Source organism: Betta splendens, chromosome 6 (genome assembly GCF_900634795.4).
Source record: "Betta splendens chromosome 6, fBetSpl5.4, whole genome shotgun sequence".
Classification (NCBI taxonomy): Eukaryota; Metazoa; Chordata; class Actinopteri; order Anabantiformes; family Osphronemidae; genus Betta; species Betta splendens.
This window is the reverse complement of record NC_040886.2, coordinates 8,909,357-8,930,683: the sequence shown is the minus strand read 5'-3', so window position 1 is coordinate 8,930,683 and position 21,327 is coordinate 8,909,357. Positions and strand designations below refer to the sequence as shown.

At 41.0% G+C, this 21,327-nt stretch overlaps 2 protein-coding genes across 4 annotated transcripts; one reads left to right on the top strand and one right to left on the bottom strand.

Annotated features, from left to right (window-relative positions):
* The first annotated feature begins 1,020 nt into the window (after window positions 1-1,020).
* On the top strand, window positions 1,021-15,201 carry ces2b (carboxylesterase 2b). 2 transcript variants are annotated; one of them, XM_055509766.1, is made up of 25 exons: window positions 1,021-1,177; window positions 1,674-1,866; window positions 1,952-2,093; window positions 2,309-2,442; window positions 2,570-2,723; window positions 2,825-2,929; window positions 3,141-3,239; window positions 3,360-3,503; window positions 3,582-3,659; window positions 3,744-3,891; window positions 3,980-4,126; window positions 4,221-4,293; window positions 4,372-4,547; window positions 6,297-6,489; window positions 6,574-6,715; window positions 6,946-7,079; window positions 7,184-7,337; window positions 7,433-7,537; window positions 7,768-7,866; window positions 7,989-8,132; window positions 8,213-8,290; window positions 8,375-8,522; window positions 8,599-8,748; window positions 8,843-8,915; window positions 9,000-10,085. In XM_055509766.1, the coding sequence occupies exons 1-25, from the start codon at window positions 1,102-1,104 to the stop codon at window positions 9,184-9,186; spliced, it is 3,276 nt and encodes a 1,091-aa protein (XP_055365741.1). In that variant the 5' UTR covers window positions 1,021-1,101; the 3' UTR covers window positions 9,187-10,085. The 2 variants fall into 2 exon arrangements, with proteins under 2 accessions (XP_055365741.1, XP_055365742.1); XM_055509767.1 differs by lacking the exons at window positions 6,946-7,079; window positions 7,184-7,337; window positions 7,433-7,537; ... (5 more) ...; window positions 8,843-8,915; window positions 9,000-10,085 and adding exons at window positions 12,898-13,031; window positions 13,174-13,327; window positions 13,421-13,525; ... (5 more) ...; window positions 14,650-14,722; window positions 14,801-15,201 and having other exon boundaries at window positions 1,022-1,177.
* A 288-nt stretch (window positions 15,202-15,489) lies between these two features.
* Window positions 15,490-21,254, bottom strand: fbxo31 (F-box protein 31). 2 transcript variants are annotated; one of them, XM_029152774.3, is made up of 10 exons: window positions 20,596-21,254; window positions 19,698-19,769; window positions 19,212-19,298; window positions 18,836-18,912; window positions 18,585-18,752; window positions 18,375-18,449; window positions 18,138-18,247; window positions 17,821-17,974; window positions 17,356-17,705; window positions 15,490-17,193 (listed from the first exon to the last, which is right to left on the bottom strand). In XM_029152774.3, the coding sequence occupies exons 1-10, from the start codon at window positions 21,032-21,034 to the stop codon at window positions 16,971-16,973; spliced, it is 1,755 nt and encodes a 584-aa protein (XP_029008607.1). In that variant the 5' UTR covers window positions 21,035-21,254; the 3' UTR covers window positions 15,490-16,970. The 2 variants fall into 2 exon arrangements, with proteins under 2 accessions (XP_029008607.1, XP_029008608.1); XM_029152775.3 differs by lacking the exon at window positions 19,212-19,298 and having other exon boundaries at window positions 20,596-21,246.
* Window positions 21,255-21,327: the final 73 nt, after the last annotated feature.

Genomic DNA, 21,327 nt, shown 5'->3' with positions numbered 1-21,327 from the left:
CCTATATGTGCTGGTATCCATACAAACTGCACTACCACCCCTGTCCTCCTTATTCTATGCACTGCGTTTAAGATTTCCACCACCACATCGTGTCTAGCTTCTGATTCCATTTGTTTAATACCTATCAATGGCCTACTACAGTGGCACCGTTGGGCTTACCTCCTGATTTTCCCTATTCTGGTCTTTTCCTGACATTTTCTCAACACTTACCTTTGTTGGATGACATTCCACGTGTCCTCATATTGACCCAGTAATTAATTGCCATTATTGTCTCCTCTCTCCCAATGGCATTTCATTTATTTTAACCTGTAAAGCTGATAGGTGTGGTGTTAACCGCTCCACAGCATAACCTTGGAGCCTGATATTGAATTCTATCTAGTACCTTAAGTAAAGTTATACTACCTGACCTATATATAATGCTTCCATAATTCAGCACTGATGCAATCAATCCATTACATATTATCCTTGTAATATTCCTGTCGGTGAAAGTGTAATGGTGCCTAAATACCGAAGTAATTACAGATTGACAGCAGCTGGTGAATCCCATGACAGATAGGTAAACTATGGGGAACTAGGCCAGACTGAAAACAAATAGGAAATATCAAAATAAAACCGGAAGTGGAGAATATAAGACAGGATCCAAGACAAATAGGAGCTGGTCATGGGTCAATCCCACATACTGGAAACACTTAGTCCTGGAAGCTGAACAGAGGCGTATCACATGTGCTTAGGCTTCATATGGCAATGAAATGAAATCCATTAGCTCTGCTCTGACCTTTGGTGAAACCATAGAGCTCTGGTGCATTGTGTGGCAAACTATCTTCTGCAAATATACAATAATACCGTATTGTTTTGCTAAGTATTGGTTTCCTGAGCCAAGCCTTTTAAATAAAAGTTAACATTAAGTTGTTGTAAACTCAGTATTTATATTTTCAACGTGGGAAGATCAGCTCACTGAGCAAAACTAATCTGATTAAACCTTTGTCACACTGACTAGGACATGTGGGAGTGGTGTGGCCAATCATTGTTAGTTGATTATAGGTTTGTTGTGGGAAGGCTTTGAAGAGTTGTTTTTTCTTTGCACAGTCCAGGACGTCGACCATGAAGTTCAGTGGGAAACAAACTTTACTCATTGTAGCAGCTGTGTTTTTCCTCTGTGTGGCTGCAGACCTACATGGTGAGTCTGTAAATACCTGTGATGCTTTGTGTCCTGCTCTAAACCAACTAGACTCCATGTGAAGCTGAGTGCAACAGTTAGTTGTCATTCACTCATCCCGAGAACTATCATATGTGTAATCAGAAAAGTCTATGTGACTAAATGTGGCATTAAATTTGCAGATTAAACTTTGAACCTTTGAACTTCATATAATTTCAGAGATTGTACAGATTACATGTTACCCTTTAAAAAAAGTGCAGCCGCCACATTACATAACTATGTTTTCTATGTCAAAGTGAGATCGGTTGGTAGTTATGCAACCGAAGAGAAGTGTTTTAAACTAGATGCTACAACTAATTCATCCTGTAACACAGTGACCCACCTTCTCACCACATGAGATCCAATTTAAAAATATGTTAGAATGATAGATTCATTTAGTGAATTTACCCAAATTACAGTAGGTAATGTAACTGATGTGCTACACTGTTATTCTGACTCAGCTCTAATGTCCTGACAGCCCCTGAAGTGCACACTGAGCTGGGGAGTCTGAGAGGTCAGTACGTCAGTGTTAAGGGGAAGGAGACTGGGGTCCATGCCTACCTGGGGGTCCCCTTTGCCAAGCCCCCTGTAGGTCCTGCTCTGAGACTGGCTGCACCTCAACCTGTAGAGGGATGGGAAGGAGTGAAAGATGCCACCCAGCAGCCGCCCATGTGAGACATCCATCCACAGCATCCATCGATTCTACTCACAGGAACCATGTCCAACAGTAACTGAACCAAATGCTCTGTTTTTCAGGTGTGTTCAACACAAACAGCAAGTATTAGATATTCTTGAAAGGTTTGGTGGCATGTTCCCAGATGTTCCAGACGTTTCCGAAGACTGTCTCTACCTCAACATTTACACTCCTGCAAACAGGGCTCATGATGCCAAACTCCCAGTAAGAACCTTTCACTGACAGTTTGGTTGTTTCACAGGAATTTATAATGATGGTGTAAATAATGGAGGTAAAAGACTTGTAACTATGATGAAAAGGGATTTTCACCAAAAACCTAAATTTCACATTCAGTTAAAGACTTCAGTCAAGTTGAAGTGATGAGTAGATCCCAGATAGAATGAACAAAAAATGTTGTTTGAAATTTGTGAAAAAATCAGGTCATGGTTTGGATCCATGGAGGAGGATTCGCTTTTGAATCAGCTTCTATGTATGATGGATCTGCACTGGCTGCTTACCAGGATGTGGTTGTGGTTTTGATCCAGTATCGCTTAGGACTTCTGGGATTTCTCAGGTAAAATGACCCAACTCACTAAATGTTAATGATGATACTAATGTGAACATTTATCAACCATGGTTCTGTGATCAGCTGGTGTTACTGCGACCTGCTAGAGTGTACTGTAACTGTGTATTTGATTCAGCACTGGAGATCAACACATGCCTGGAAACGTTGGTTTGCTGGACCAGGTACAAGCTCTGAGGTGGATCCAGCAGCACATTCACAACTTTGGTGGAGATCCAGGTTTAGTCACTGTATTTGGAGAGTCTGCAGGTGGGATCAGTGTGTCCTTGCTGGTAAGACTTCATGTGCAGATGAAACATTTGAAATAAACCTATATTTTCTTTTCCCATATTTGAACCCACTAAACCACTTTCTCTATTGCTTGAATCCACAGCTTCTCTCACCGTTGTCTCATGGGTTGTTCCATCGTGCCATTGCTGAGAGTGGAACTGCTGCCATGGATGCATATGTGTCAAATAACCCTTTACCAATGATGCAGGTTAAGTTATTAAAAATTTAATATGAATAGTTATTATTATTATTCACATATTATAGAACGGTAGTAATAGCACACTAATACATTTTATACTGGATAGGTCCTTTCAACTTATTTTATTCAACATGCTAGTGTCCTGTGTATAAAAACATCACATCAGCATGTTTTTTTTCATTCTAAATTCTCAAGTTGCATCCTTCATGCCTTTTGTCAGATTGTGGCAAATGCATCTGGTTGTAACCATGAAAGCACAGAGAAAATCGCTGATTGTTTCAGACGCCTGGATATTGACTCTATTGTAACCATTGGGAAGGTGAGAGAGTGACTGATACTGACTTTATGAAATAAGGTGAACATGAGCATTTCATGTCACATTTGTGTGCAATATGCTGTTTCTTTGTGTTAACTCCTTTTAAACATTTATTTTCCTAAGGATGTTTATTTGATACCTTCTATAAACGTTGACGGACACTTCCTGACAAAACCTGTGGAGGAGCTGTTCCGTGAACATGAAGTTCTCACTGTTCCATTCATGACCGGTGTGAATGATGATGAAGCAGGATGGATACTTGCAGATGTAAGTGTTAATGGAAATTGTTTTGGTGGAGAACCTGTGTGTGTTTGAAATGGTTGTTACATTTGTATCTCCCTTTAGATTTTTGGTCTTCAAAACTGGACAGAGGGAATGGATCGAGAGCAGATCACAAAGACACTGTCTGTTTTCTTTCCTGATGTAAGTCAATCCAACAGTGACAGTTGTAGTTTGGTTGCTTACACTCGAGCTTCTCTGACAGATGTGTTTTATATTTTCCTCAAGCCCAAACATGCAGTTCCCATAGATTTGATAACAGATGAATATATTGGAACTGGTGAAGATCGTGTGAAGAACAGAGACGGCTTCACTGAGATGGTTGGAGATATTTTGTTTACTATTCCAGCCATTAAGACGGTCAATGCCCACAGAGGTATTTGTATAAACAAATACATATTATTATGAACATACATTAAAAATACACATAAAGAATAAATTTACCATGTGTTTCTGTGCTACAGATGTAGGTGCTGATGTTTACATGTATGAGTACCAGCATCCTCCCAAATTCCTGCAGAAAAAAAGACCAAACTTTGTTGGGGCTGATCATGGAGACGAACTTTTTACAGTGTTTGGATGTTGCTTCAGCGCTCATGTCAAACTATCTGGTAATTGCAAAATATAAAGCCTGTCTTACCAACTGATATGTAGGTTGTATTTGAAAGTCCTGTTAAAAGTTTCACCTCACCTTTATTATTTTAGACCCATGTACTGAAGAGGAGGAAGAGTTAAGCAAAACCATGATGAGCTACTGGGGGAACTTTGCCCGTACAGGGTAGGAATCACTGCTCTGTGGACAGGAAGTCATCACATACACCAGGTTGCTGTGTTTACAGCTTGTGTGTGTGTGCAGGTCTCCTAATGGTGACGGTCTTGCTCACTGGCCACAGTATGGAGCAGGAGAAGACTACCTGGCCATTGGTTTGAAGCAGCAGGTCACTCGTCAGCATCTGAAGAAGAACCGCTTTGTCTTCATGACTCAGACGCTTCCAGAGAAGATCAAGCAACATGAGGAGAAGACAGAGCGCAGTGAGCTGTAGAGCAGTCACCTCATAGCTCGCTGTCCCATCACTTTGTTGTTAATATCAGCATTAAGCACAAACAAGCCAGATACAGTTTAAACACTTTTGTTGTGATTTTTATAATTTAAACAAACCACCAATTATTGCATGAAATTTGCACCACAGTTCTTTTCAAGAATTATACTTAGATTTTTAAAGCGGTTGAAATGAGAGTGCAGCAGAAGGAAGTTGACTTGATGGGACAAACTCATTTTACAGTAGCATTTTAAACCTAAAACTAAGTTTCAAGTCATGTTCAACACTGTCACTAGATACTAAAGCAGTCTAAGAGAAAATATAAAATCGTATCTCAAATGACAATAGCACTATCATTTCGCACAATAATATCCCTCAATAATATTTATTTTAATGGAGAATAAAATTATTAAGTTTTTAAGTTATTACAAGTCATTAAATTATGATGTCTTATTCATCACTATTAATAAAAATGAAAATTTTAGGTAATGTATAAGAAAAGCATCTTTATCACAAACGTAATTTAATAATCATGTCATTAGGGACTTTTTAATAGCACTTTGAACTGCTGTAAAACCTGCTTCACTAATTAGCATTACGTAATACGGTTTCAGTAGATCTTATTATGTCACTTTATTTTTACTTTTGTCCAATAAACCCGGGGCGCAGGAAGCAGCAATAACGTAATAACAGAAAAATTGCGCAACTAAACTTTAACGGCAACGGAATAGAAACACGTTGTTTTCAAGAAAACTAAGTTAATATCATTACTTGATCGCACAAAGCAAAAAAATGCTTGAGTTACGGCGATTATTGGAACAGGTGGGAGTGAGGAGGCGTTCACGGTCCGTTCTTGCTCGTTACCTCGCTGCGGTGTCAAATCTCCGCCCAGCGTCAGTACCTGGTGTACAGTTTATAGCGGAAGGATTCAAAGGTGGCGACGTTGTCTTTACTTACAAGAAGACGACCATGACGTTAGGTGTAAAGCTAATTTTTTTTATTGTAGCATCTGTGTTGTTTCTCTGCGCGGCCGCAGACCTACATGGTAAGTACTGTAAATACCTGTAAATCACTTTGCGTTTAGTATCAAATTATCTTGAAATAAATTAGACGTGAAAAGCGTAAAATGAAATACGTTCCTAAAGTAAACATTGTATTCTGTTTAATTTGACGTTAAAACGCAGTTGAGGCGGATTAACACCCAGTAGCAGTGGGTCACATTATTTACAGTACCTTATTCACTATTTTAAATATATGTTAAAGTCTATCCGTTGCTGCTTAACTGTTAACTAGGTCAAAGTGAAACAAAGAGGGAGTAGCTCTGCAACACATGGGACAAGACATGAAACACCAGCATTAACCCTGTAGACAGGTACAACCTACTACCATAATGTTTGTCATAGTGGTGCGCGGAAAATCAATAAAAATCTACTTTTAAAAAAAATTTGGTTAGTCTTTTTAAGGACGTTGCCCCAGACTAAGGGAGCCATGGCTTTGAATGGAACTGCTCTTTATTCAAAAAGCAAACAGTCCCACCTGCAGGTTAATGCAGAACCTTCTGAACCTGGAAAACCCGAAAAAGGACTTTAAAATAGGACAAAGTGTGTCCCTGCACATTTGAGGGGCATTGAGAACATGTTGAATCTGTACAATCAATGAAGCCTTTTTCCTCCTCCATAATAGCAATATGGAATCTAATTGCATAGAAGTGTCTTCTGACACCGCTCTAATGTCCTGACAGCACCTGAAGTGCACACTGAGCTGGGGCGTCTGAGAGGTCAGTATGTCAGTGTTAAGGGGAAGGAGACTGGGGTCCATGCCTACCTGGGGGTCCCCTTTGCCAAGCCCCCTGTAGGTCCTGCTCTGAGACTGGCTGCACCTCAACCTGTAGAGGGATGGGAAGGAGTGAAAGATGCCACCCAGCAGCCGCCCATGTGAGACATCCATCCACAGCATCCATCTATTCTACACACAAGAACCACATTCAACAGGAATTTATTACATTTTCTCTTTTCCAGGTGTGCTCAAAATAGACAGATTGTTGTAGACTTGTCTAATGAGCTTGGAGTTGTGTTGCAAGTCATTCCAGACATTTCCGAAGACTGTCTCTACCTCAACATTTACACGCCTGCAAACAGAGCTCATGATGCCAAACTCCCAGTAAGAACCTTTCAATGACAGTTTGTTTGATTCTTATAAAATCATAAAGATGATGTGAATAATGGACGTAAAATATGTATAACTAGAATGAAAGGGTATTTTCACGAGAAACCCAATTACAGTATTTTCAGTATATATATTCAGTTACAGATTTCAGTCAGACTGAAGTAATGAGGTGATTCTAGACATAATAACTGGAAAATGTTGTTTGAAATTTGTGAAAAAATCAGGTCATGGTTTGGATCCATGGTGGAGGATTTGCTACGGGTTCAGCTTCTATGTATGATGGATCTGCACTGGCTGCTTACCAGGATGTGGTTGTGGTTTTGATCCAGTATCGCTTAGGAATTCTGGGATTTCTCAGGTAAGATGACCAACTCAATAAGTCGTATTACAATAAAGATGATGATGATCGCCTATGATGATCAGCTGGTGACCTGTTAGAGTGTAACTGTGTGTTTGATTCAGCACTGGAGATCAACACATGCCTGGAAACGTTGGTTTGCTGGACCAGGTACAAGCTCTGAGGTGGATCCAGCAGCACATTCACAACTTTGGTGGAGATCCAGGTTTAGTCACTGTATTTGGAGAGTCTGCAGGTGGGATCAGTGTGTCCTTGTTGGTAAGGCTTCATGTGCAGATGAAACATTTAAAATGAACTCACATATTTTCTTAGACTCTTCACTGAACCACTTTCTCTGTTGCTTGAATCCACAGCTTCTCTCCCCGTTGTCGCATGGGTTGTTCCATCGTGCCATTGCTGAGAGTGGAACTGCTGCCATAGATGCATTTGTGTCAAATAACGCATTACCAATGATGCAGGTTAAATTAATATTTAATAATAATTATTATTGCTATTATTCACTGATTTTAGGAGAGTAAATACATACTGTAAGGCTTCATACATAAGATCTGCTTTTACGTTTTCTTTCAACTGACACTTAAGACTTAATCCAGTCCATATTCTGGTCTGTTGTTCATGAAAACATCACATCCGCTGTTTTTTTTTTCTTTGTAAGTTCTTAAGATGTGGTTCTCATGGTTGATTTTAGATGGTGGCAAATGCATCTGGTTGTAGCCATGAAAGCACAGAGAAGATCGCTGATTGTATTAGAAACCTGGATATTGACACTATTGTGACCATTGGGAAGGTGAGAGAGTGACTGATACTGACTTCTGATACTGATCAGGTGAACGTGAGCGTTTCATGTCACATTTGTGTGCAATATCCTGTTTCTTTGTGTTAACCTTTTTAAACATTTGTTTTCCCAAGGATGATAATTTGATTCCATCTATTACTGTTGACGGACACTTCCTGACAAAACCTGTGGAGGAGCTGTTCCGTGGACATGAACTTCTCACTGTTCCATTCATGACCGGTGTGAATGATGATGAAGCAGGATGGCTGATTGCAGATGTAAGTGTTAATGGGATTTGTTTTGCTGGAGAACCTTTGTGTGTGTTTGAAATGTTCATTACATTTGTATCTTCCTTTAGTTTTTTCATCTTCAAAACTGGACAGAGGGAATGGATCGAGAGCAGATCACAAATGCACTGTCTGTTTTCTTTTCTGATGTAAGTCAATCAAACAGTGACAGTTATAGTTTGGTTGTTTATACTCAAGCTTCTCTGACAGATGTCTTTTATATTTTCCTTAAGCCCAAACATGCAGTTGTCAGAGATTTCATAATAGATGAATATATTGGAACTGGTGAAGATCGCGTGAAGAACAGAGACGGGTTCACTGAGATGATTGGAGACATTTTGTTTACTATTCCAGCCATTAAGACGGCCAATGCCCACAGAGGTACTCGTAGATCTTATTATGAACATACATTTAAAAATACACATAAAGAATATTTTTACATTGTGTTTGTGTACAGATGCAGGTGGTGCTGTTTACCTGTATGAATACCAGCATCCTCCCACACTCCTGCAGAAGAAAAGGCCGAGCTTTGTTGGGACTGATCACGGAGATGAACTTTTCACAGTGTTTGGATTCTGTTTCACAACTACTCATGTCAAACTATCTGGTAATTACATTCTACAAACCATTCACAGGCTTGTTTCTAGGTTGTATTTGAGAGTCCTGCAGATTGTTTAAACTCATTCTCATTATTATTTGAGACCCATGTCCTAAAGAGGAGGAAGAGTTAAGCAAAACCATGATGAGCTACTGGGGGAACTTTGCCCGTACAGGGTAGGAATCACTGCTCTGTGGACAGGAAGTCATCACATACATGGACACCAGGTTGCTGTGTTTACAGCTTGTGTGTGTGTGCAGGTCTCCTAATGGTGACGGTCTTGCTCGCTGGCCACAGTATGGAGCAGGAGAAGACTACCTGGCCATTGGTTTGAAGCAGCAGGTCACCCGTCAGCATCTGAAGAAGAACCGCTTTGTCTTCATGACTCAGACGCTTCCAATGAAGATCCAGCAACTTAAGGAGGAGATGGAGCGTAGCGAGCTGTAGAGCTGTCACCTCCCAGCTCTCTGGCCCATCACCTTGGTGTTAATGTCAATTAAAATTAAATGTATGGGTGTTTTTTTCTGTATGGTTGGTGTTTTTTGAACTCCAACAACTAAAATCAAATCTTAATTACAGACTCAGGATAATATCTACATGAAGCATTATTGATAGTGAGTGCTGCAGGTCCCAAGTGGCAGGACCAGCAGCTAGATATGAATGTCCTGTGTAATCATAGAAAAAAAAGCAACAACCTCACACCTCAGCAACAAGTATCCCCCCCCCCACTGGCCTGGCCAAGACATCAGCATCTCCCCAAAAGCAGGAGCTGTATCAACTCAATGAAAATTGTTTTAAATGTTATAACATGGCCAATGATGTGCATAAAATGAAAATGTGATCACATGTGGTATGGGAATGGGCATTTTGTGGCAGAACATTGTTGTTAAGTATTGGTTTCATGATAAACTAATAATGGTTTGCTGAGAAGAGTATAAATGATTAAAGCTTTTTAAGTCAAAGTCAAATAACAACATGAAGTCGTTGTAGACTAAGTATTTATGTTTTCAGTCTGAGCCGATCAGCCCTCTATCAGCATTGAGCAAAACTAACCACAGTAAACCTTTGTCACACTGACTAGGACATGTGGAAGTGGCGTGGCCATTACCTATAAAAAAATCTGCTGAGTCATCATTAGTTGAATATGTATTTGGTGGAGGAAGGTTTGGGAATAGACCTTTTGATTTTGCACAGTCCAGAATGTCGACCATGAAGTTCAGTGGGAACCAAACTTTTCTGTCTAGCGTCTGTGTTTTACCTCTGTGTGACTGCAGACACACATGGTGAGTCTGTAAATACCTATGATGCTTTGTCTCCTGCTCTAATTAAACTAGTCTGTATTTAAAGCTGATTGCAACATTTAGTCTTATTGTTGTGATGTTTCATTCACAAATGCCGACGCAGGAGAACTACCATATGTGTAATCAGAATAGTCTATGTGATTAAATGGAAATGATGTAGTCCTACATCTCTTTTTACATTTGAACCAAAACCTTCATCTAAGTTCAGAGACTGTACAGATTAGATGTGACCCTGTGAAAATGTAGGGGCAGCCGTCAGTGAAATCAGTAGGTAGTTATGCAACTGATGAAACAAACGGTTTTATACTGGAGGGTTAAATCTAACTCATCCTGTAACATAGTGACTTGGCTTCTTTCTAAACAACATGTTCTCCCCACAGACACAGGGAGAACATGCAAACTCCACACAGAGAGGTACCCTGACCCTGTCAGTGCTACCCACTGCACCACCGTGCCGCTCATTATGTGAATAATGGAGGTAAAATATTTACAAACAGAATGAAAAGGTATTCTCACCACAAACCCAATTACAGTATCACATTCAGTTACAGACAGTCAGATTGAAGTGAATAGGTGATTTTTGTTTTTTGAAAAAAAAACAAAAATCAGGTCATGATTTGGCTCCATGGTGGAGGGTTTGCTATGGGTTCTGCTTCTATATATGATGGATCTGCACTGGCTGCTTACCAGGATGTGCTTGTGGTTTTGATCTAGTATTGCTTCTAGGATGTCTCAGATAAATTGACCCATCTCACTAAGTCTTAGAATAAAGATGACGCTAAGGTCATACGGAGGTAATGTACAACAGAAGCATCTTCATCACAAATATAATTTATTTTATAATAATTTTATTAATCATGTCATTAGGGGCCTTTCTTAAAACATTTTGAACTTTGTTTTGCGGTAAAACCTGATTCACTCATTTGTATTACGTAATGCGGTTTCAGTAGGTCTTAACGTGTCTCTTCGTTGCTTCTTTTGTCTAATAAACCCGGCGCAGGAAGCAGCAATAACGTAATAACAGAAAAATTGCGCAACTGAACTTCAGGCGTCTGGCTTGAACTACGTTGTTTCCCAGAAAACAAAGTTGATGTCATTCTTTGGTCGCACGGAGAAAAAACGTCTTGAGTTACGGTGATTAGTGGAACAGGTGGGAGTGAGGAGGCGTTCACGGTCCGTTCTTGCTCGTTACCTCGCTGCGGTGTCAAACCTCCGCGCAACGTCAGTACCTGGTCTACAGTTGTTAGCGGAAGGATTCAAAGGTGGCGACGTTGTCTTTACTTACGCGAAGACGACCATGACGTTAGGTGTAAAACTAACTTTTTTTAATGTAGCATCTGTGTTGTTCCTCTGCGCGGCCGCAGACCTACATGGTAAGTACTGTAAATACCTGCAGAACCCAAAGGTTTGAAATGAGTTTCACGATCACTTTATAATTTTATATATGATATGATTATATGATTATGATTATTTACATGATATTTACGGTAATTATTCGTTATTACAGTTTTAATAACTAGTCAACGGGAATCACTGTGCATTTAGTATCCAATTATCTTGAAATAAATGAGACGTGAAAAGCGTAGAATGAAATACGTTTCTAAGGTAAACATTGTATTCTGTTTAATTTGACGTTAAACGCAGTTAAAGTGGATTCCTACCCAGTAGCAGTGGGTCACATTGTTTACGACACTTTTTTCACTCTTTAAAATATATGTTAAAGTCCATCCCTTACTGCTCACGTGTTAACTAGGTCAAAAGGAAACAAAGAGGGAGTAGCTCTGCAACACATGGGACAAGACATGCGTTAATGAAACACGAGCATTAACCCTGTAGATAGTTGCAACCTACTACCATAATGTTTGTCAGAGTGGTGCACAGAAAATCAATAAAAATCTACTTTTAAGAAATAATTTGGTAAGTCTTCTCAAGGATGATGCCCCAGACTAAAGGAGTCATGGCTTTGAATGGAACGCTCTCTGCTCTTTATTCAAAAAGCAAACACTCCCACCTGCAGGTTAATGCAAAACCTTCTGGACCTGGACAACCCACAAAAGACTTTAAAATAGGTTAAAGTGTGTCCCTGCACATTTGAAGGGCATTGAGAACATTTTAAATTTGTAAAATAAATGAAGAATCAGGAAATGAGCCTTAAATGCTTACTTTAAGGGTTAAGTGCTAGCAGCTTTCCTCCTTCAAAATAGCAATATTAAAAATGACTCTTTTAACTGCATAGAAGTGTCTAAACAACGTGATACTGACACCGCTCTAATGTCCTGACAGCACCTGAAGTGCACACTGAGCTGGGGAGTCTGAGAGGTCAGTACGTCAGTGTTAAGGGGAAGGAGACTGGGGTCCATGCCTACCTGGGGGTCCCCTTTGCCAAGCCCCCTGTAGGTCCTGCTCTGAGACTGGCTGCACCTCAACCTGTAGAGGGATGGGAAGGAGTGAAAGATGCCACCCAGCAGCCGCCCATGTGAGACATCCATCCACAGCATCCATCGATTCACACATAAGAACCATGTCCAACAGCAACTGAACCAAATGCTCTGTTTTTTTTTCAGGTGTATTCAACACAAACAGCACATAATTGACATCCTTGAAAAACTTGGTGGCATTTTGGCAGACGTCCCAGATATTTCCGAAGACTGTCTCTACCTCAACATTTACACGCCTGCAAACAGAGCTCATGATGCCAAACTCACAGTAAGAACCTTTCACTGCAAATTTTTTAATGATGCTTTTGTTAAAAATAATTTGTATAATATTTATCAACAAGACAGTTTGAGTGTGTGTGAATAATGGATGAATTTATTTATTATTGTATATTATTATTATTTGTTTATGTATTTATCAGGTCATGGTTTGGATCCATGGGGGAGGGTTTACTTTGGGTTCAGCTTCTATGTTTGATGGATCTGCACTGGCTGCTTATCAGGATGTGGTTGTGGTTTTGATCCAGTATCGCTTAGGAATTCTGGGATTTCTCAGGTAAAATGACCCAACTCATTGACTCTTATTAGGATGACTATACCATAATAACTTTAATTCATATAATGCAGTAAAATAATCATTCCTGTGATCAGCTGGTGTTACTGTGACCTGTTAGAGTGTAACTGTGTATTTGATTCAGCACTGGAGATCAACACATGCCTGGAAACGTTGGTTTGCTGGACCAGGTACAAGCTCTGAGGTGGATCCAGCAGCACATTCACAGCTTTGGTGGAGATCCAGGTTTAGTCACTATATTTGGAGAGTCTGCAGGTGGAGTGAGTGTGTCCTTACTGGTAAGACTTCATGTGCAGGTGAAACATTTAATATGAACCCATATTTTCTTAGATTCTCCACTAAACCACTTTTTCTGTTGCTTGAATCCACAGCTTCTCTCACCGTTGTCTCATGGGTTGTTCCATCGTGCCATTGCTGAGAGTGGAACTGCTGCCATGGATGCAATTGTGTCAAATGATCCTCTAATACTGATGCAGGTACTTATTATTGCTTATTTCACAGTAAATTGAATGTCAAAACCTGATTGTTTTTTTAAATTGTGAAGATGCATTTGTTGTATTCGTTCTCAGATTGTGGCAAATGTATCTGGTTGTAGCCATGACAGTACAAAGAAGATCGCTGATTGTATTAGAAACCTGGACACTGACACTATTGTGACCATTGGGAAGGTGAGAAAAAAAATTGCTAGAAGCTCGTGGAAGAACTACTTTTACAGTGCCACTCCTAACATTTTTAAACATTTTTCTGCTCTTAAGGAAAATCTTAAGCTTTCTTTACATGTTGACGGACACTTCCTGACAAAACCTGTGGAGGAGCTGTTCCGTGAACATGAACTTCTCACTGTTCCATTTATGACCGGTGTGAATGATGATGAAGGAGGGTGGACACTAGCAGGTGTAAGTGTGAATGTGAATTGCCTTAGTCATTATATTATAAGTTGTTATTACAAGTTGTGTCTTTTTGTAGTTCTTTGCGCCTCCAAACTGGACAGAGGGAATGGATCGAGAGCACATCGCAAACATGCTGTCCATGTTATTTTCTGATGTAAGACAGTCACTTTCTCATGTTAGAGTTTTACTTTGCTTATTTATACTTAAGCGTCTCTAACAGATGTATCAAATGTTTTTTCTAGCCCAAACATGTGGCCATCCGAGATTTGATAATAGATGAATATATTGGAACTGGTGACAATCATGTTAAGAACAGAGACGGCTTCACTGAGCTGCTAGGAGACATTTTGTTTACTGTTCCAGCCATTAAGACGGCCAATGCCCACAGAGGTACTTGTAGATATTATTATGAACATACATTTAAAAATACACGTAAAGAATGTGTATACTATGTTTTTGTGTACAGACGCAGGTGCTGCTGTTTACCTGTATGAGTACCAGCATCCTCCCAGACACCTGCAGAAGAAAAGGCCGAGCTTTGTTGGGACTGATCATGCAGATGAACTTTTTACAGTGTTTGGATTCTGTTTCACAACTACTCATGTCAAGCTATCTGGTAATGGCAATATTTTAACTATATTTCTACAGCAGATATGTAGGTTGAATTTAAAGGTCCTTCAGAATGCTTCACCTAATATTTATAATTTTAGACTCATGTACTGAAGAGGAGGAAGAGTTAAGCAAAACCATGATGAGCTACTGGGGGAACTTTGCCCGTACAGGGTAGGAATCACTGCTCTGTGGACAGGAAGTCATCACATACACCAGGTTGCTGTGTTTACAGCTTGTTTGTGTGTGCAGGTCTCCTAATGGTGACGGTCTTGCTCACTGGCCACAGTATGGAGCAGGAGAAGACTACCTGGCCATTGGTTTGAAGCAGCAGGTCACCCGTCAGCATCTGAAGAAGAGCCGCTTTGTCTTCATGACTCAGATGCTTCCAGAAATGATCCGGCAACATATGGAGAAGATGGAGCGCAGCGAGCTGTAGAGCAGTCACCTCCCAGTTCTCTGGTCCATCACTCTGGTGTTAATGTCAGCATTAAGTACAAATCAGTCAAAAAAAATGATTTGAAAAAGATTGTTTCAAAATGATTTAATCTACTTCTATTCATTTGACGCTCCTATATTTATTGACTGATCGGTTCTTAATAATTTGGAGTCTAATATAAAATGAATTTAGGTTAAAGCTTTTTTTAAAGCAATCAGTATTGTTTCACTGCTCATTTTCAGACATACACAGAGAGAAGGAGCACACACTGGAGTAGTGGTCTCAAATATGGCCATCATAAGTGAACATTTATGAAGAACTATTATTTAACAATAATATAGCTACACTATTTTGTGTCAGGTATTACATCTACAAAAGTAAAACTTCTCCCACTTACAGTACACTAATAGGAAACAGCTGGCACATGTTTTATTGTACTGCAGGAATATGAAGCATAACGAAAGCGTAACATTAAAATAAACAAAAGTAAGAGAAACATTAATCAACTTATTAGTTTTTTATTACTGAGAAGAGCGCTTAAGCTGAAAAGCTCCCTGAAGTCTGATGTTAGCAGTTCAATAGGTCAATTTTAGTTGTTCACAAAATCTAGCATATGGCATTGAAAACAGTACAAAGCGACACTTTTGAAAGGCAAATCATTCATTAGCTGGGATCAGAGTGCTGACACATAAAAGACAGGTAGAAGGTAAAATAATTCAAAATAAGAGGAGATAATTAAGATCAGACAGAATCAACCAAATCATGCTTTAGCAGACATTTTCTGCTAGTAAAGCTTAAGTCTGATAGAAAAGTGCTGGCCAGTGGCTTTGAATGATTCACTATACTGCCCAGAAAAGTGCACTTGGAGTAAGAAAGCTACTGGGCATCACCATCAGGCCATAAGGAGTCGTAACAGACACGTAGTTTGAGAGCTTTGAGCAGCCTGGATTGAAGTCGGAAATAAAGAGGGAATTCACTCTGCAGATAAGGAAGCCAGGCAAATGTGTCAGCCATAAAAGAAACAAATGCAATGCATTTCAAAAGGTAAGACATGTAACAGACCATAATTACACAAGCACACAAACTGTATCACTTTGATACTATGATTAAATCCAGCTTATGTATAGGTTATGTTATTCTATTGCAATACATCGTTCCAGCTTATATAATAGTTTTTTAGGTGTGGGGGACAACGAGCCAAAGCATATCACTGAAAAAATATGACTTAACGTTCAATGGGCAGTGTTTGCCCAAACCTAGTTACAGTGGTTGATAAGACAGCAAGTCTTTTCAGGTCAGTGGTTAGAAAATTACCCAGCTGTAAAACTAAACAGCACAGTATTTCTATAGGACAAATTAACAAAATAAATGTAACCCAATACATTTTGCTATGCACAGAAATACTTTTCACTGACTTGTGGCAAAGAGAAAAACACCTGAGATGCTGTCTTCCTAAAAAGTTTCATATATTAAAAAAAAAAACAAATTATGTTTAATAATAAGTGTGAGTAGTGTGATTAGATCTAAATGAAATATCGCATGCACATCAATATATTGGGCACTGAAATAATAAAAATACTATATAGTAGAATACATTAGACACTTTCATCTTTTTCAAGCACTACCAAGTACAGACATGGTTTTAGAATCAGAGGCACGTATATCGCTCCTTTTGTCCTGGAGGGAATAAATAAATAAATAAATTAAACTTTCATGACCTTCTTATCATGCTGGATTGAGGTCACACTGAGGTGAGCTGATAAATGAGAACACGTGTGGTAACAGAAGCAAATGTGCTGTGTCAGAGTGACATAACTAGCTTAGCTTAACTGAAAAAAACTAAAGGGCAAACAAATAAAGGTTGCATCAGGAGAGCTAAGGTCATGATCTAACGTGACGTAATGTTTTCAGTGGATGAGGTGATTCGTGTGTGATAGTGGCCGTTATGCACTGTACTATGGGACAGACTTAAAGCTTGGTGCATCAGGATGTCCAGGACTGCATGTTCTGCAGCATGGCCTCGAAACGCTCCATGTTCGGGGCGTGAGCGTGCGCTAGATGGTCCGTCAGACGACTGTACAGGCTGAAAGACTTCAACTCCAGCCAGATGAAACCGAAACGGTCCTTGTCAAACAGCACAAAGAGGCCTGGGGTGCGCTCGGGGCTTGTGAAGCCGTGTCCAGCGATGAGGCCCGTTCCATAGAAGCTGAAATGGAGAAACATCAGTTTAGCAATTGATCAGTATCAGTGGATTCTATGCTCACAAAGCAATAACTCACAAAAAATATAAAAACAGGCACAGGTTCTACTACCATTACATGGTATTACTTCATGCATGTTCCTTCCATCCTTTAAGCTGAGTTTTTACCATTTACTGCAGGTGCGGGGGTACACCTCGTTGCGAGCCATGACCCCGAGGGGTAGCACAAACGGCTGGCCTTCAGGCGGATTGGTGCTGGTGCCAGGCTGGGAGCCGTCTGAGCAGGCACCGTGGTCTGCCTCCGTCCCTTCAGCCTCGCAGGGACCACTGCGGGTGTCCTCTGCGGCAGAAGAGCCCTTAGCCTGTTCCTCTGCCTCCCTCTGCACCTCCTCGTGTACCCCCATCACCAGCCGGGAAAGCTCCTCAATTTTGCGTTGCTGCTCCAAGTCGGGAAGGACGACAGGCCGCCTCAGGTCAACGTCCAGAGTGAGTTGACCAGCAGGAACGTTGGGGTCTCCCTGCAGGAAGGGATACATGAATGTGAGTCAAACATGCTACAACTATAGAGCTGCTAAGACAGAGATTCTTTTTAAGACAAGCACAGCCTCCAATAGTGACTTTAAATCCACTTACAGTGAGCTTAGTGGCTTTCGCAGATGTGCCATGGAAACTGAGCATAACAATCTCTAAACCATGACTGCCGTAAGTGCCTTTGAAGAGGCCCGCCTGCAGCAGGTCAGACGGCGTGGCGGGAGGCAGGTAGATCCTCCGGTATGTCAAACAGTTACTGTGAAAACAAAAGACAACGCAAAGCGCATGAAATCCACAGCTTCCTCCCTCCCTTTGTTAAAATATGCTAACGAAGCTGCACCTTCACAAATCTGAACAGTTTCAACAACAGTCCTAGCGGCTTTAAACTCACTGACATGTGACAAACAAGAGATTCATACTCATATTGACTTGTGTAAATGAACTTCATCAGGATGAGCTCCTGCATGTGCTCATGAAAGATTTCTTCAAGCGTCCGGCCCCATTCTTCATCCAACCATGTCCTGAACTCCTACACACACAGATGCACATTTGAACTAAGATGCTAGTGCGGGACACATGCATTATAAGATAATAAAATATGACTGATTAATCAACAGGTTGAGCATGAAACACATGGGGCGTCCGACTTGACCCACCTCCTGTCTGCCTCCTGGCATGCGGTGAAAATCAGTCTGGTTACATTTAGTTGAAAACTCATCCTTCTTCACAGTCTAAGAATAACAGAATGTGACACATATGAATGGATTACATACTTTGATAAAATACTAAACTCAAATGAAATTAAAATCATTTATTGTATATATCTTTTGGTGCATAGAGTAGCTTCATGAAGTGTGAGCCCTTACCTGTATGTCTCCTTTGTGGGGGCCTTTATGTCCATACATGCACTCCACAGTGGCCTTGTTGCTCTCCCACATGTGAATACGGAAGAGTGGCCGTCTCCTCATGGGATCCTCCACACGGGGGTCGTGAGGTGGCAAATACATCCAGCCAATGATGAAGAGCCCGTCCACCTAAAGAAAAAAAACTTCTAGTTTACCCGCAGAACCTGCAAAACATTAAACAAGGTATTTAAATTGAATTGAATTGAACTTACCACAACATTGAGCAAGCCGCCATAAGGACCAATGTCGGGCTGCCATAAGCCCAAAATATGTCTATATGGGTGGAGCACTGCAACAGAAGAGCGCAGCATTACACCACAGGTCCCATCTTCCACAAACAAGAGGTGTAAATGCTTTATTTAATGTCAGGATCTGAAAAGTGTTAGAATCCTTGTCTAAGCATCCACAAAAAGCACACTGCATTACCCACGCATAATGAAGGACAGTGCAGAACAGTTATAGTGCAGAACAGTTATTACCACGTTTACTGTTCAAATAGGGTGTTTTACTCTGCTGCAGTCTTTTAGATAAACTACACCAATAGGAGTCCTGCACACACATGCCCTCATGCTGCAGCCATGTACATACAGTGTGTGTACACGTCTTTATAGTCCATGTGTTCGTAGTCCGGCAGGAGCTTCATAAAGCGCCCAGACTTCACCCGTGGGTTCACACCTGGACAGGCACAACACAAGCCATGTGTACAGCTCCCACACACTAAAGTGAGCTCAGTCTAAATCAGCGCGCCACTGAAAAAAGTGTGCCAAAAATATTCTCCAACAGGTGTTGTCATTGTGCCAGGTGGGACTACTGGTTGTTAAAACAATCTCTATATCTGGCTTATAAACAAATATGGAACAGATGGAGAAAATGAATTGAAATATTTATATGAGGTTGAAATATCAACAGTTTTTTTTAAGTCACGCTTATTTATATAAACATTTGGCAGACGTTTGCCACGCTGTCCAAATAACATGAATCTATGTGGAACCGACATACACAAACAGGGAAAAAAACAGAAAAGCTGGACTTGTTGAACGGATAATTAATTGCTTATTAAGCCATTAAACTCACGTTTAACATATAGATCACGGCTAGAAAACCCTTTGACTTCCAACTTTCTCAGATCCTCCTTCATGCCAAACTCTGCAGAGAGAAAACACATGAATTCATAACACAAAGACACAGTGATAACATTACTCCTTAAAAACATGCACAGTATGTGGCAGAAGAGCCTGTCACAGAAGCACGTACGTCACCGTCACGTAGTGATACTGCACCACACCTAACTATGGTAATGTAGCATTCTGTGAATATCTGGTTTGTTAGTTGTAGTTTGACTATTAAGTACGCACCAGTTCACAAACAAATGCTGTGCTACAGTAAGAAAGGATAGACATTGTTATACATGTGTTTACCATTAGAGTTTTGTATACAATTCCTGGCATTTCCAGACCAATCAGTGTTTCAATAAAGCTTTGTGGCAGTATTGGATCTTTTTTTAGTTATTTTCATATCTAAACGCATTATTTTACATATTATTGTAAACAATATGTAATTAGTAATATGCTTATGATATTCCTATTTTGATAATTTAAATATGTTTTACACTGGCACATAACACACGCACAAAACCCGGCTAAATAACCTGGCTTCCGGCATGAGGTGGTGGAGGTGGTGGTGGCGGGTTGGGGCTGCTAAAGCCCACTGAAGGCCTGGGTCCGGCCCTGCAACAGCGAATGGCTGACACGGGCCTAATATGACCTGGAGACTTTGCTGTATTATTACAACAGTGACTAAAAACACAGCACTCGGTTAATGTCCCTGATGGCGGAGATCAATAGCAATGCTTTTCGATGAGCCCATTTCCGCAGAATCGTGACCGCTGGGCCCCAGTCAACATTACATCTGGCATTGTTGTGCGACCGTGCCATGAAATGATATTCCCGTCACACCCCTTCGTCATCTTTACCTGCCACACATCGTCTCCTCCAGATGGTCTCGGTGCTGAGAATGTGCCTGAATTTCTTGCAGACGAGGGCGACGTCCGCTAGCGCTGTCCCGGGGAGCAGGGAGAATATTTCGACCAGGAGCTCCGGCGGTAGTTCCGACAGCGACCGCGGCTGCAGAGGTCCCCGGCGCGTGCAGCCCAGGCAGCCTCCTCTGTTGACATGCCCGCCGCCACATTCGCAAGCGTCACTCGGCCCCGCAGCCGCGGCCGCGGCCGCGGCTGCGGCTGCCTTGCCGCTTTTCGAGCCCCCGCCGACGTCGATCTGCCTCTGGGCCACGATCTGCTCCTCTTCCTCCTCGTCCATGTCGGAGTCGCTGCCCGGATCCTGTTGGTTATGCGACTGTCGCCTCCGGCACCTCCGCGACTGACCCACTCCGCAGAGCCTGGCACAAACAGCCATCCGTGATCACCAAACAGGCAACATTACATCACTAGCACACATCTGTCAGCTGCAGTCTGCCTGATAATCGCCTGTCCTCGCGAGCATGGGCAGAAACATTTATTCTGACGTCACGGCGTACAGCGCGTAGTAGATTCCTTATTCCGTCGTAGTTAACATACTTACATGTTCAGCATTTGGGTGTGACATTATGCGTGGACAGCACATTTTGATTGTATAAAAGAATGTATTACAATATAATATTCAACCATTCAATAAATACCCCAAATAAAGTTATTTCGTTGTCTGCACAT